This window comes from Amblyomma mixtum, chromosome 5 (genome assembly GCF_055824585.1).
Source record: "Amblyomma mixtum isolate Tamu chromosome 5, ASM5582458v1, whole genome shotgun sequence".
NCBI classification, from domain to species: Eukaryota; Metazoa; Arthropoda; class Arachnida; order Ixodida; family Ixodidae; genus Amblyomma; species Amblyomma mixtum.
In genome coordinates this window covers 38828656-38845507 of record NC_143016.1, presented here as the reverse complement: position 1 = coordinate 38845507, position 16852 = coordinate 38828656, and the positions used below count along the sequence as shown (strand labels likewise).

Below are 16852 nucleotides of genomic sequence, written 5' to 3'. Positions count from 1 at the left end.
AATTGCACTTGGTTATTTTTGCTAACGTGTACAAGACTGGTCGCTATAGCGCCAAAGCACTTGCCCGCTCTTGAGGAGCCCTCGCAAACATACGCGGCGCAGAACGTACGGAAAAAAGGTTGCGCAGACGACTATATTCACCGCAGAACTCGAGAGACTCCATTTAAAAGACGCGGAGCTCGAGGCTTCGTATTGAAAATTTGGCGAGAGCTCTGGCGCTGCTTTTAACTTCGATAAATCGAAGGGTGTTTGGGTACAATGCCAAGTCTTTTTGGTGACATATATAAGCAGGAACTCGAAAGTACTTCGGGGTTTAAAATTTTAAATTGGTTTTTGTGGAGAGGAAATCGCGGAGTAACTGTCTCACATGATGACAGTGGTGCAAGGGCATCTGCGGCCAATGAGCTCCAAGGAACAAGGTATTTTAGTTTGCTCAAGGTGGGGACAGAAACCCATTTCCCAAGCATTTCACCCTGAATAAACCGAACACCAGGCCGCACGAAGCTTGTACCCATTGTACCACCAGTGGGTACCCGACGGCGCTGGGGTTCGAACCCCGTATCTCCCGCATGCGAGGCGGATGCTCAGCCACTAGGTCACCGCTGCTGTCAACTGTCTCACATCGCGGTGGACACTCGAACCGCGTCGTAAGATAAAGGATAAAGGATGGAGTGAAAGAAGAAAGGAAGAGGTGCCGAGTGGAGGGCTGCACAATAATTTCGACCACCTGGGGATCTTTAACGTACACTGACATCGCACAGCACACTAGCGCCTTTGGCATTTCGCCTTCACCGAAACGCGGCCGCCGCGGCCGAATGAGAACTTGGGAACTCCGGCTCAGTAGTAGAGCGCTCTAACCACTGAGCCCCCCGCGGCGGGTTCCTTTAGATCAATTTTTCCAAAAGTGGAGCGTACTGGGATTCGCAAATCTTGTCTATGAAGTGACAAAAGCAAGCTTGAATGGGTCAGCAGCTCTCCGTGTTTTGCGCTGCCATAAGTGTGCTACATCTTCGTTCCGAAGCATGTCTATGTATTACAATTGATACATTGTGCCAGACAGAAGATACAGATGCTGCGTAGGGTTTTAGCAATCTTCATGTGGTGCTATCAATGGGAGCCCATCCGTCGAGATAATTCTCCCTCTAGGGTCTGGTGGAATCGGCTTTGTGCATATGTCTACCAACACCGTTCTCGGTTTTTCGTTTTCAAAATGTGAGACCATCGCTTTCTGGTAGCTGTGCTTATAATACGAATAAGTGCTCACTTGCTTTTTCTGTTTGCGCTGACCAGACACAGCCATCAGCAAAGTTTCTGAGATTTTCTTATTTCTTCACAGCGCGCTTTGCGTTAGTATATACTTATATGGCCTCTGCAGAACACAGATTGATAAAGTGTTTGATCGACTATTTGTTTACAGTGCCCCTGTACCGGCAGGCTTACCAAGGCTTTCTTGACAGCAATGTATTAAAGCGAGTTCACCCGGTGCATGTCGGCTTCAAAAACCTTCTTTATTAAAATCCACATGTCGATCTTACCCATCAAGACATGGCTTCCGCCAAGGTGATGTCTGTGCCGTGGTCAGTGAAATGCCGCCTGCGTGAGCTACCAACGGCTATTGTTCATTGCTTCGTGCTGTGTAGTGAGGCTACGTGCTTTTTGGGCATTCTTCAATGGACTATTAAGAAGGACATTGACATCACACACTACACTACGAGATTTCTGTCACTAATGGAAGGCTCTAGGATTGCGTGTAAGGTTTTTGTTCTCATTGGACTAAATATTTAGCCTGTGGCAAAACCGCGTGATGGATCTACACGCAGAAGCTCCGGGTTCAACGAAGTCTCTGTTCAGAGAACAGTGCGCTTTGGTACGGGATTAATATGAGCTATCGTAAAACACGTAGCTATTCATTTAAGAAACAAAAACGAAGTGCCGGGTTCATTTTGCTTGCCTGCCTCGGTATGCTTCTGCCCAAGGTTTTCAGACTTGGTGCCTGCCCTGAAGTTAGCAGTGGAACCCCATGGTGAAAAGCCGCCGCGGTGGCTCAGTGGCTATGGTGCTCGGCTGCTGACCCAAAAGACGCGGGTTCGATCCCGGCCGCGGCGGCTGGAATTTCTTTGGAGGAGAAATTCTAGAGGCCCGTGTACTGTGCGATGTCAGTGCACGTTAAAGAACCCCAGGTGGTCGAAATTTCCGGAGCCCTCCACTACGGCGTCTCTCATAGCCTTAGTCGCTTTGGGACGTTAAACCCAATAAACCAACCAACCAACCAACCATGGTGAAAAAATCTGTCCGCCCGTGTGAAGCCTCGGTCGGCAGGTGGCAGAGTGGAAGGAGGGAAATATTTCTCTTCACTTTCAGAGCAGAGGGAGAGGGAAGACGAAAAGAGAGGATGGGAGGAGACGGGTGGCGGGTGGGGGTGTGTGGGAGGGGGCATGTTTTGTCACACTGTGATTACTGGATTGGATCCGGAGAGTGGAGCGGAGGTAAAGCGTGTCACCCAATGAATGACAGATTGGATCACGTCACCATTTCGTACGGTCTGAACCCGTCGACTGGAGCGGCTGCTCCTTCCGGGGGGAACACTAATGATAACACATACTCGGCCCGCATATTTCGCATTTATAGTATAGTACGTATTTTTTTGAACTACCTTTCTGTGGAAATTACACCTTGTATAGGCGAGGTTTAATAGTGTTAAAGTCGCGCCTAGGTATGTGGACTCAGCACCTGAAAGGGATATGATGCGCAGTCAGCTATACGTGCGGGCGGAGTGACAGCGTGATGTTGGTGTAAAAAAGTTTGACGGGATTGCAAAATGCGGCATAATTAAACAAAGAACAAGGAAGGCAAATGAGGTTGTTTTTATTCCACGAAGTAAAAATATAAAAATTCTGTGTTGGCAGAGTCTGCGCCGCCAGTGGTTCGAATCCCTCTCGGTGCCCAAGTTTTCTCTGCTGGATGCCATTCGCACGGAAAGTTTCGAAATATATTTCGGATAAGTTCGGCCTCATGTACGGTGTCAGGTTCGCCCTCATGTTCGGCTTCAGATATGGACAATTTCCGGAGCCACAATTTTCTAAGAATGCGAGCTAAAAGCATGTCATTCCTTAAAAGCCCGTTTGTTATTCGATACCGGTGAACATTAGAGGACACAAGGTAATGGAAATTAATTCTAAGCTCATGATTACGGTGTCTCACTTGTCCAGCTTTGGCACCTTAAATATCACATATCACATATCACATACCACGTACCACTATATGTTGACATCTCGCAGTGTTTCGTGGCTAGTGTTGCATCTTGAATGAAAAGAAACAACACAAGAAAGCTAGTCACGGTGTCTGTGTAGCCCTGACCACCCGTGTGTATGATGGTCTGCACAATTTAACGATCGTAAATGTTGAAAGCATCTTGTGCGCTGCAGGCTAGAAGAACGGCTCACTCACCAATGAGGGGCGGCCGCGCGAGGCAGAATAACCCTCCGACCATGTTCGTGACGCCCAGGCTGAGCGGCAGCAGCTTGTGGTCGAACAGCTCCGTCACCATGACGGTTGTGGTTGATACCCTGCTACCGGACGTGAGGCCCGTGAAGAAGCAGACTGCCAGGAGAACCCAGTACTTTTTCGTGAGCGACATCAGAACCATGCTGGCTGTTTGCAAGGCGAAGCTCCACATCATCAAGGCTTCGCCGCTCACCAACTGTGCCAAGGAGAAGCGTCACTAAAAGACGTGACAAGCAGCATACAGTGAAGGTTACGCGCAAACAAAAAATAATTGCTAACGGCAGGTTTTCCTGTTGTTTTCGCATTGCTTGGATGACTGAGAAGTCAGTGTGGTGAGACAGGGCTCAGCATAAGAAGAAGCTACGGGCATGCACTCGCAATTTAAAAGGACACTATTAACCACGCTCACTGCTTCGTGAGTCACCGGTGGGTCACGTCATTTATTCGTGGTACGTGGCCCCGAATACTGGGTTGGATGACGAAACCACAGGTCAGATTTTTTCAGGTCAAAGAACGAGGGCCTCACAATAAAATCTGCCCGTAAGACCTAGTATTTGTTGCCACAAAGCATGTATGAATGACGTGGCCACCGGTGACATACCGCGCTGTGAACATAAGTGAAGAGCAGTCGCAAACAGCCTCATAACCGGTAGGCACTAGCTGCGACACACCGGCTATCGTTGCTAAGACTTATAAACTCGGTTTCGCACTCCCAAGGGTCACCTTCGAGTCCAGGAGTAGACCTGTGCCTATCCGAGACAGCAAGTCACCCACAGCGACTGCAGTGACCAGAGAGACGGCTTCGTAGCCGAGCAGACCGATGTCTGTGCCGAAGTCTACGACGGTCAGTACGAAGGACGAGGCCACGAAGATCGTCACTGCCCGCGACACAGCCACGTGCAGAAACACCGGGGATGCCAGGAAACGCAGGTTGCCCGTCAAAGTCTTCCACGTAAGCTGTCGCTCTCCGCCAAGCAATGCGACCGTCTCGTCTGCCTGATGGTTCTCTGCGGCGTACCTGCAGCAGAAGGACGCTTCAATGAAACGCGCTTACTCGCACTAATATCACGGTGTACACACGCTTGATATATTGCGTTACCACGGACTCGAGTAGAAGTTAGTCGTACATACGCATTAATCTATAGCACGTGACTCACGTAGTGTCTATCTTCACATTTTCTGCTTTCTTTTCCGCGTCATTCCGCTCCTTATGATGCTGTAAAAAAAGCTCCTGTGAGAAGTTCATCACTAACCTTTGCAGAGGGACAGAGGTGCAGGCGCGAGAAGCTCAATGAGTTGTCTCAGTGCTAGGCTGCTGAAAGAATGTCCGTAGAAGGTCGAGCGCACGGCGAAGCTTCAGCAATAGAGGATCGACTACGCGACGTCTTCAACAGGTGTAGTCTCAAGCAATACCACTAGCTGCTTGAGCTGACGCAACGGACTACTGGTTACAGCGGTGGCTGACCAGTAAGCAGCATCCTGACTGTCTAAATAAACCGCAGCGAGCTCCACGCAAGCTTTTCGCGCACGGGGCTCTTGAAAGGTATCCGGTATGCTGGCTGGCTATGGAATTCAGGACAGTAACGCTCTTCTGCAGATAAAGTTAGCGCGAATAAAGTTTGTTTTCTGCCCTCTTAAACCACCTGACGCTAGTAAGTTAGTTTTATTTCCTTAATCTGCTCGTTGTTCTAGCGGCCCTTCGTACATTCGTAATTTCACCTAAAACAGCAACAACTGCCACGTTGTATGTTGCAGTTGCGGCACCTTGCAACGCAGCGCACACTTTAAACTCTTTCGAGCTCTTTTGTTCAATATATCGCATACGCCTCAATTTAAACACGAGGTTTTTCGAAAAGAAGGAGATATATTCAGAAAGTTTCTGCCATTTACCTCCAGCAGCTCAATTGAATGTACATTATAAGCAGAGCAGCACGTCTCAAACCTATTTTCGAAGCCTCACGTGACTCCATCGTAGAATTTAGGTTTCAGAGTGCGCATTAAAATGTGGTTGTCTATTGTCCGAGGTCACATGATGCGGCATCGCCTTCTTTTCCTGTTCCTGACACGCGACAGAGTTCCCTCTCACATATGATCTCCAGACGGACTGCAGACTTACGGACTACAGACTTAGAATATATGCTAGAGCATTGCGTAACGTAGGTGTTTTGTTTGCGCACCCATTTATACTGGTGAGCAGTATTTATAGATGAAAAGCATAAGACGTTGCGTCCACGGTTCGGTGAATGTTACCGGTGCAACCTGCATGTGACAGGATTCGAGAAAACGCTCTTAACCGCGTTAGCTTCACGGACGATTGTGCGAGCGCTCGACAACCACCGAAACCGCGGTGGAGATGGAAGCGGACGTCTGCTCACTTTGGAATAACGGGGAGATCTGCACAGCAGGCCTTCTCCAGAGACGATGTGTCGAAGCTGTTGGAGCAGGTGGGCTCGGCAGCAACTGGAGGCGAGGCTGGTTGAGCGGAGCCGTTGCCAAGGCAGGCGCTGTCGTCACTAGCCGGCACCCGGTCGACGAAGATGCAGCCCAAGAGCATCAGCAGTTCCAGGGAGCCCAGTACGAGCAGCACTGTGTGGAATTCCAAAGCTTTCCGCAGTGCTTCGGTGATGAGTGGAAACACGAAGCCCGATGTGGCGGCCGCCGCGAAGACGAGGCCTATGGCCACGCCCCGGTAGCGGACGAAGTGGCGGGCCACCACCGTGAACGGCAGCAGCTCCGCGCAAGCCAAGCCAAGGCCTGCGCTCGAGACAGTTCGAGAGAAACAAGTCGAGGCTGCCAACCCTTGCAGCGGCTCAGCTACGCACTCACAACTAGACGAAAATGTACTTCTCTTTTGCAGGATTCGATTCGGGTAGAAACCTTCGGAATCTTTCAAAAAGAATTTGGGTTCATGTTCGGCCTAAAGTTCAGAATCATTTGATTTAACATCATGACGATGTTGGATGCGCCGACAAAAAGCCAATGGAGAGGCTTGACGAGGCCGAAGCACCCTACAGAGGCATTGCAGTGGTACATGACATGGCACTTTCGGAAAACAAAAGAAACAAAAATAACAAATCTGCTATTAGGTGTTAATCATTTCGGACTCCTTATTTAAATGCGATGGGAGAATGTAGCGCAACATTTGACACCCATAATTTGTTCGTATCCTTGGTGCACACCATTTTAATGTCGGTCGCGTAGGGTATTTTGGTTCTCTGCATTGCAAGGCTGACAGCTTTATCATTGGACAATTAGTTTTATCAACACAGGCTTTATACCGCCGTTCGCTGCGATTTCCAGACAACGTTCACCTAAGTTGAACTAGAATGAGAGAGATCAGCAAGTAAGTCGCTTCATGAAAATGAAGTGAGTCTCAGCTGGTATGCTACTAACCGCTGCAAAATCTCTGCAACGTTAGCGTTGTAAGAGTGCAAACGGGTTCAAGGAGGCAGTCTAAAAGCATATAGAGGTGCAAGTCATGCAATATTGCAGTTCAGTTAAAATACGATAGCTCTTTACTGGTTTTCATTTTAGTCGCAACTCGTGTTCCAGCCGAAAATTAGCGGTTCACTTTCATAAAAACAAAAAAGAAACCTTGTGGTTGGTCTCTTGCTTACGCGTCGCAGGAATAAAAAACAGACATTGCCATGTCATTGAGATAAAGAAGCGGCAGGATCTCGAACTGATCACTGTGGAATTTGCAGTGAAAGCAGACGTTACCTTGCATGAGACTGACCCCTTTTAAGAAAGAAGACCAGGACGCCTGCAGCGCATGAAGCGTCCTGACGACATGCAATGCTTTTTCGAAAAAGTCCCCAACTCATGCTCACAGCTCCACGACACGCATTTTCGACCGTAAACTTCAAAACACACGTCAGTTTACTTCACATTTCTTTTTGGACCCATAGCCAACGGCTTGTTCGTGGCCAATCTCAAAAGTACATAGCAATAAGCTCTAAAGGCAGCACTGATACAACACTCGGAAAGAACATAAATATAGCAGTTAATCATGCTATGACAACAATCGCAAATATATTAATCAACATGCAGTTAGAATGATCAAATGGACATCGAATGGAAATAAAAACTTGCGTTACAAAACAGGAGGAAATTAAAATGTCAGGGCACATCAGTTTTTTCTATGAGATGTTTTTCAAGTGCATCAGCGAAATTCCGTGACTCTCATAGAAATGGGTATAGGATGTTCAGCATTTTTACACCAGCAAACTGCATTAAACCTTCACTATATACATTGCGAGTGGGCGGGAGGTTGAAATTGCCGAAGGAGATTTTTCTAGTCAACCGAAACGGGGGTTGAAGTATTGAAACATGCAAAGGGCGGTCGTGTCTTACAGTGTTGTGAACATATGCAGATAGGTTCAAGCAGTGCAGTAAATCAAGTGGGAGACTCATAGACTTCTAAAACAAAGGCCTGCTGCGGTTATAGTAGTTTGTATGTGTTCTGCCCCAGTGAACACATACCAACTAGCCCAACTTTACATTCTATTATAGTGGTTGTCTTACTTATTATTCTGGATGTATTTTGATTAGTTTTGAAAGCTGGTTAAGACTGCACGTTCACAGTTGTCATTAAATGACCATGATGCTTTCGGCTGCGCACATCTTAAGTTGCTTCTTCGGCCGCATAACGATGTTTCATTTAATTTTTGGCTGCACCACACTTACAGGAGCGATTCAGTCAATAGGCTTACCGTAGAGGACGCCGTAGAGAAATATGGTCAGACCGAGGCTCTGCGATAGTGCGCAGAACATAACTGGCAGTGCGCAGAGCAGGGCGCCGGCCACAAGCAGAACACGATCCGAGACCCACAAGCCCAGCACACCACACAGGGGGCCTGCGATCAGTGCAATGAAGCAATGCTTTGCATTTTGCTGAGCTGCAGGCAGCGTCCGTCTTGTCCAAGATCACACACTGCGTTCCTTCACGTTGGCAGAGACCCTTGACATGATTTTCTACGATCCCGGTGTTCTTCCCTCCACCCTTCGGGGTTTGCGCTGCATTAGCACTAACTGCCGAATTACTTAATGAGCCACCATTTGCGCCATTTCACTTTTAGTGTGGAAGCACTATTCCGATGGGTAAACCCCGAGCAAGGTCCTGCTATGTTTGCGCCAAGTGGAGTAAATAAATCAAATAAATATACACGACTGCGATTCGAACACGCGGCAGCGCGAACAGGTAACCATTGCTGGCCACTGCGCGAAGAGCAATAGGCTGTCACCGCAGCCGAACATGCCTCGAGCTAAACGGCAACGCACTCTCGCGCTGTGAATTGCACATCGTGTTCCTCATCAACTAATAGCCGCAGCGGTGGCTCAGTGGTTATGGCGCTCGGCTGCTGACCAGAAAGACGCGGGTTCGATCCCGGCCGCGGCGGTTGAATTTCTTTGGAGGAGAAATTCCAGAGGCCCGTGAACTGTGCCATGTCAGTGCACGTTAAAGAACCCCAGGTGGTCGAAATTTCCGGAACCCTCCACTACGGCGTGTCTGATAGCCTTAGTCGCTTTGGGACGTTAAAGTCCATAAACCAAGCAACCAACCATCAACTAATATTGCTATCAAACTAATATTCGCGCTTTGAGTTATGTGGCGGTAGTGACACATGTGCGCCGCATGCGTTGGCGTGGACAACGTTGTGGCCGAAACGCGGCACTACAGCAATACGCATTAACGCTTAAAATATTGCTGCAGAAAAACCGCATTTCAGCATAGGCCGCCGGCGTACCTTGTGTAAATTGGCACTGACGATGAAAAAGTTGACGCGCATAACTGGCAACGTGGGTCATTGGACACGTCAACTGCGCTTTCAGGTGCATGACGGTGCAAAAAGCTACGCTTTCGCACAATATTGTATGCTCAGCATTGCTAAACCACCCAAACTTTTTTGTGTGCTGAAGGAAACGAGGGCGCGTTCAAAGGCGCATGCTGAGTTAAGAGGAAAAAAAAAAGCGACCCGTGATTACGATACTTGACAATGCGCTTTACAGCTCAGTTGTGGGTGATTTCTGTGTTGGAATGTAGAAGTGTTGTTGTTATTTATGATCTGCAAATTGTTTTATTGAACTGGCCTTCAATGCTAGATCTTGTTGTCGACGTCAGTGCTGCGCTTCTGCTTTAGCAGCTAACACTGCTGGATTTAGGTGGTGCCGGCGCTGAGTTTCCGCTGTGGCGGCGCGTTTATTGCTACCTTAACGATTACCGTAATCGTCCAGTGATATTAAAACAGCTGCTCTCTGATTGCGCATTGCCGAGTATCGCAGTCGTGCCCCTTTCACCTCCTCCGTCAAGGTAGTGCGCAGGAATTCCTCAGAACTGTTTATAACTTACGAAGACAACTCACAGGGCGCCCGAGAAGTGTCTCGAAGCGTTTCGAAGCGTCTTATGACCATGCTTTCACCCGCTGAGAACGAAGTTTACACGATGGGCGAAGCACAGTCCGCGTGTACGGTGCACGAATCGGTCACCTGCAGGCGAGGAAGAGCTACAAGTGGCCACGTGATCAGGCCTGAACACACGCCTCCACCTGCAGACGACAAAGGCAGCGCGAACTGCGTGCATGGTATGGTCACGTGATCAGATGCGGCCACGTACACCATCCACGACGCTAAACTGGCAAACTGGCCATTAAGAGATGCACTGTTAGTAAGACACGAAATTGGCGTTGGCTGTCCGACGATGGTGCGTTACTGGTGGCCCGCCGGGCGTTTCTCTGCATGTTCCAGCACACAGCACTGCTGAAAAGACAATGTAGTAATTACTCATTAGCATCTCCCCAAGCGCAGCCGTAGGGGTTGGAAAAAAATCGACATATTTCTTGAAACCCTGGCTGTTAAAAAAAAGATGCAGTTTAGCTGGTCATTGAAAGTAAACGCGAACATGAATTGTTTTGTATAATCGACGAAGCACATTGCAGGAAGGGTCGTAAATGGTGCTAGCCGTAAATAATGTCATTAATGGGGCTAGACCTCCCTTATACATAAATATTTCCTGGCTTTGGTCGGGTGAAACATTTTGGCGTAGGTCACCTTGGCCGCTTTCTGATCTTTACCACATAGGCTGCTCGTCGCCGAAACTATAAGCACTTTCGTGACTGGGCGTCAAAGTGGTGATGCTTTGGCGTCAATCGAAAACGGTTCCTGACATTCGAGCCATCTGGCTCCCCAGTTACTGCTGCCATCTTTGGGGCGGCAGTAGTGTTCAAGGATGGTGCGATGTGGCGCTGTATTGTGCCACCCCAGCCGCAAGCACATGCGCGTGTCGGTGTAGCAAGATCACAATTCGCAAGGCGAGGTGCATTCTGCAAGCCGGCGTTGGTTTCTGTCCAGCTTGGCGCAGGGCTTCTTTCCCGTGCGTTATTACATATCTGGTGGCAATTTATTCGTCCTCCCCAGCGCCAGTTTAGCGTGAATTAAGTTCGTGATTTCTAAACGACATTTGATAGAAGTTGCGTATAGAATTGCAGCTAAATGCTTTTCACGTTGAAATTTTCATCCACGTCTAGGGCTCGCACCTTGGGCCAGTGCTTGTCTGAACAGCTAACGGCTCTGCTTAATAAGTCTTCTACGATAGTTAGCTGTCTTAGTTACTTAATTGCTTCCTTAATTTAATTATACTCCGTCAACGAGTATCCCGCCTCCCCAAAGCACTTCACTATACCAAAACAGGTTGCTGGGAGGCAACGATAAGATAGTGCACCTTCAGTTGCGGGTGCTTCGAAATTCTTAATTCAGTAGTGGGCATTGGCTTGTAGCGTCTCTGATCGGACATCTGTGTACGTGCCAGTGTACATCAGAACAGATTCCCATGGAGCAAATTCTCCATGAGAATGCCTGCGTGTGTCTGTAACGCGGTTTCGCGCTCGCGTGCATTGTCTGACCGCGCTCCCGAGTTGTAATTTGTTGCTCCAAGGGTTGGAAAAAATGAATATGCATAGCGTTCCGTTACAAGTGCTTTGTCGCTGCCGCTTATACGCGCACAAACCTGAGAGCTGCGACATGATGACGGCGACCGTCGGCGGCCACGAGGCTTTCTCCCGGTTGACCTTGAGCATGTCCATGAAGCCGACGTACATGATGGGCTCAGATCTTAGCAGCATCGTTCCGAAGAAGATGTACACAGCTGCCGAGGCCGCCACCAGCCAGCAGGCCCGAGAGTCAGGCGACGCCATTTTGGGCACGAACGGTGGCCGCTAGTGTCTGCGCAGAACGGGAGCCTGTGCTCGTTTGTATGGTAAACAGGGCGTAATGATGATGATGAAAACTTTATTTGGAACAAGGGAGTTTTGGACACGTCGGTCCTTGGGCCCCCGCACGGCCCCAGATAAGAACGGCATAACAGGGTTCGCAGTTGTTGCCGGTGGCTTTGACACGTCAGTGATAACCCTAATGCCGTTTGTTTTCTATAGCAGATTAAAAGTGCCATAATTTGCGCACCATCCTTGCAAGGCAACTGCAGGCTTTCTTGGAAGGGTAACCTTAGCCTGTTGGCACACAGGTGCGGTGTGGCAGAACGTCACTCCGGTGAAGTCGAAATTAAAGATCGGCGCTGTACGCTTGAGCTGTTTCTTTTTGCGACGTACACCGAATCGCATGCGAACTACTCTGCGGTACTCAGTGTACTGTCACGCGCTCACCCATCTGGACCGGCTTTAAAGGCCAAGCTACACGGAGTTCATTTTCACACACGGAGGCACGGCACAGAATAGCAGCATTTCCTACTAGCGCTGGGGTCCTAACTTCCACCATGTTCATTGCAGGCTCTGTTTTTGCCCAAGCTTTCTAGCCTAGCCGCACTGTGGGCTGCTGAATGCGAGCTCGCTGTGACGGTTTGCGAGCAGTCGCATTTTCTGTAATTGCGCTACGAGTAATATTAGAACTGCCGGTTCCCTCTCCCTGTCATGACTGTACTAAGGACTGCTGTTGACGAGAGAAAAAATGGGATGCCCTTATTCAGCACGTTCAGACGTAACTTACCAAAGGTGTCGGAATGCACGCAAAATTTTGATCTCTTCTTGCTGTGTCCATAAAGCTGATGGTTTGTAACGCGTTCTTTTTATATCATCTTGACAATTGGTTTGGTTCACAATATATATATATATATATATATATATATATATATATATATATATATAAGATAAAGTCACCAGAAATTGAAAAACATTACAAGATTTAATTCACGACGTTTCGGCTGGAGGACCAGCTTTTTTATATATAGCTAAGTATTCGCTTCGTTAAAGGAAATATATTTATTCGACTCGACGTTCCGATCGGGAGACCGAGCTTGAAGAAGATCTCGATGAAGAAGAAACCTGGAGTCGAATAAATATGTTTCCTTTAACGAAGCGAATACTTAGCTATTTACTCCTGTAAGCAGTGAAGTACTTCATGCGCTCATCGCAACATATATATGGTTTGGTTTGGTTTGGTTTATGGGGTTTAACGTCCCAAAGCGACTAAGGCTATGAGAGACGCCGTAGTGGAGGGCTCCGGAAATTTCGACCACCTGGGGTTCTTTAACGTGCACTGACATCGCACAGTACACGGGCCTCTAGAATTTCTCCTCCAAAGAAATTCAACCGCCGCGGCCGGGATCGAACCCGCGTCTTTCGGGCCAGCAGCCGAGCACCATAGCCACTGAGCCACCGCGGCGGCCAACACATATATATATATATATATATATATATATATATATATATATATATATATATATATATATATATATATATATATATATATATATATATATATATATATATATATATATATATATTTATATTTATGGCAACACATAACATTACTTCTAACGTAGAAGCAAGAATTCTTAGTTCCCAAGGCAGCAACGGGCTTCTTGCGGCAACGTACTGCCCGCTGGCTTGCTGGCAGTGGTACGCTCCAGCAAAGTCGTAGCAGTCGGATGCTTTTGGAACTAATTACTGTGTATCATAAGATGTGTCATCCTGTTACCAGTAGATTATAAATGAGATAATCGCTCATTAAAATTAAGGTGGAGTTGGTTCTTCGGCAGCGAAGCAAGCGAAGTACTCCAGCCGAGGGCCGATATTGGCTTCAGCTCGTGACAGAGATATGGCGAGCAAAGTGACTACCAAGTGACCAATCCTCGAGCACAGCCCACGTTCACTTCGTCCCAGCGCTAGTGCTGCCAGCAGGTGCCCATGGCCGTGCAGCCGACCCATCTCCGCGCGCGTTGACTGACCGACGTGTGCCGCTGGGAGAAGCGCCACTGTCAGGTCTGCGGCACATCGTTCGATGTGTGGAATGTTCCGCTGATAGCGAGTTCGATAAGCGTCAACAGTAGTGCTATAATTTAGAACTGGGTCTTCAAGGAGACGTTGTAACTGTTCGATATAATCAATAATGCGGTATATCCGGGCTCGACTTGTTGCAAATATTTACTTCACGCTAACACACAAAAACTAAGGCAATGTTTTCACACCATACTTGGGGCAACTCACATGCCTGCTATACAAGTGTTAATATAAGAAGTCCCTTTATAATAATCAGCTTTGGGTTTAGCAGTAAGGCAATTTAAATGCGAATCTTTCCAGTTATCTGTTTCAGAATGACCAATTTTCTATGTTCTAAAATGTATTGGGCTCAACTCGGGCGCCAGATGTGTTGCGCTATGCTGCGACTTTTAAATGCTTTATATACTAGACACGTACGGAGGAAAAGGAACAACCTGCGTTCAATTAAACGACGGCGCATGTTATAACTCATTAAATGGATGGAGAGACAAAATTTTTGGTTTGCACGTTCTTTATTTCAAACGTTGCGTTTTGCTTCAGTAAGCATAGTACAGGCCTCTAGTACTGATATACCCGTATGAGCGATAGAAAGGCTCATTGGAGACGAATTAAATATTTTTAAAGGAACTTTGCGTCCAATACATGGCTGTAGGCGTCCTTGTATACAGAACAACCCCATAGCAGACATTTTTATTCTTTAAATTTAGCGTCTCAATCCGTTCAGTGAATGTGGACAGCGTGTACCACTGCATGACGAGTTCAGTCGCTCGTTTCACTTTTTTGTACTACGGATACAGTAGAGACAAGCCCTGCTGTTCACGTCGTGTCATCAGCGTGAAAGTTTCGTAATTTTCGAAAGCGCTGCAGTAAACAAGGACACATAGAGAGACAAACGAGACTTGCAACTCATTCTAACTCTTCCGAAAATGACGTAAATGCACCGAGCAGCCCGATCAGTCAGCCTTGTGAAGGCTCATGTGTCTGCTGAGAAAAAGGTCGGACGATCGTCGGCCTGTGACCTGAAAGCCGGCCACACTACGACGCCACCTAGTCGTTGGTCATGTTGGCGTTGTCATCAGTGCATTGTTACAGACCCATGCGTCACCGAGTCATCTGCTGATCAGCCCACCGACTGTCAACGTTGTCTCCCGCCGTACCTTATGTTTCTTTGATGTGACATCACTAGTATTTGCTCTTATAGCGAATTCCAAAGTTCATACGTCATTAACTGTCGTGCCAGCGTTGGGTCTAAATCGCGAGAAAAAACAGTTCAGGGCTATTAAGATGTGAATTAAGACACTCAATACTTGGCTGTGGGGGCCCTGGCGAACAGCAGCAGCCCACAACAGGCTTTTTATGCCTCAAAATTTGACGCTTCAACGCATATATGCAAAAGTCCATATTCCCAGCTTATTTTGCTTACTTTTTTCGCGTTGATTGTATCCAGCTAAAAAAAAAAATTAAGTTTTTTTGTCAGTAATTTCATATGCTGTACGCTTGTTGTGTGCCATACGAGGTTGATCTGGCTGATCTCGAGAGATGAAACGTTCGCTTTTTGCGCGAGCCTGCCCACAAATTTATGGTGTAAATAACCGTCACCTGTACTGATGCACACGTTATGCGGCATGCCTACCTGACTCCGACGCAGGATACCTTGGGAATAGAGATGCCTTCAGTCGCCGTGATGTGGAGCAGGCGCCCCGTTTTGCCTTAGCAGTGACGCACCGAAGAGCTTCGCCAGCACGTCAAACGCAGAATGCGGGGACTTTGCTTGGGTTGAATCGACGAAGGATCAGTGCTGAGTTGGCTGGCTGTCGGTCCTCTCGGATAAAACTACCTTGTACCTTCAACGATCCGGGTGAAGCGCATCAGTGTGTTTAGGGTGTCCACTGGGCGTGCTGTCTGTCGGCGCCTTGCTCAAGTTTTAACGTCTGCAGCATCTTACTCCGCTCGCTAGCCTGCAGACGACATGACCGCGAGTCTGCCCGCACTGCGGAGAGATCTGCGATATCTTTCACATGGTGTGGGCATGTACTCAGAGTCCTCACCTTCCCCCTTCCCCCTTCCCCCACCACCACCCGAGAGGCATGGGAGATTGCCCTCCTCAACTGCTACACACTGGAGTCCCAAAGGGCTCTAGTAAAGCGGACGCGAGACGGGGCCTCGTCGTGCGGTGTCCCGGACTAAGGATACCGACCATGTAGCAGGGTCTTCTGATCCCCAAACTCTCTCTGAGTATTAAAAATGTTTTTCACCACCACCACCATACGAGCCTGAATTGAGGCTCATAAATAGACAAATGAGGGATTTAACGCAGCCTCGTCTGAGAAGTGACCAGCGGACTCACGGATGCTACGGCCTCAATCTGTTGCTGTCATCCATCGGCTTCAGCCTTGTCGATGGGACGGCCTGCTTCACTATTGTCCGCCACGCGCGCTAGCTCTCGCACACGTGTGTATCAACAAGCGAGTCGATGCCGATAACAATTTAGGACAAAAGAAATGCCTGCAAGACGATGATAACAGTGGCAACGACCGTACAGATATCACAACACCGGGGACAACATAAGAGCAGACTGAGCTGTCGCTGCAACGAGCATTTTAGTGGGTTGCCGTGACCCCAAAAAGAGCCGAACACCTCGGCGGGGGCAATAGCAGCAAACCTGGTCGTTGGTCGCCGCAGAACTGAATCGCCGCTTCTCTCAGTCGGGCTAAATTTATAGCGGACCAAGAACTCTCGAGATAAGGCGCGGAAAGCACCCACGATAATCTCGAACAGCGTCGAATAAGTTGAGAACGGCTGCAAACATTTCAGATAAGTCACGTCATATCTTTCGCCCCAAACAAAGCCGCGTGCCTACGTTTTTGAGCATGCAGAAAAATTACAAAGCTTCGCGGCAATATGAAACGGCACAAGCTGAAGCGGCTATGAGAACTGGAGCATAGTACAGTGAAGAAGTTTTGAGATTCACGCGTGGTGGTGGCGAAAACTTTATTTGGAACAGGGGAGTTTGCGACACGCAGGTCCTTGAGTCTCCGCGCGGCCCCACTGCACTGAAACGT

At 48.2% G+C, this 16852-nt stretch overlaps 1 protein-coding gene across 4 annotated transcripts in view; it reads right to left on the bottom strand.

The window, feature by feature from the left end:
* LOC149341836 (monocarboxylate transporter 13-like) overlaps positions 1-16227 on the bottom strand; it is a 35428-nt gene extending 19201 nt beyond the window's left edge. For 3 of the 4 annotated variants that reach the window (XM_089544071.1, XM_089544073.1, XM_089544074.1), the window contains exons 1-6: positions 15424-15849; positions 11507-11721; positions 8217-8360; positions 5880-6258; positions 4228-4522; positions 3448-3700 (exon numbers count right to left, since the gene is read on the bottom strand). In XM_089544071.1, coding sequence (XP_089400197.1) covers positions 3448-3700; positions 4228-4522; positions 5880-6258; positions 8217-8360; positions 11507-11693 — 1258 coding nt within the window. In that variant the 5' untranslated portion in view covers positions 11694-11721; positions 15424-15849. Of the gene's footprint in view, positions 1-3447; positions 3701-4227; positions 4523-5879; positions 6259-8216; positions 8361-11506; positions 11722-15423; positions 15850-16137 lie in introns of those variants that run through there. The other variant, XM_089544072.1, reaches the window with a different exon arrangement.
* Between the last annotated feature and the right edge of the window lie 625 nt (positions 16228-16852).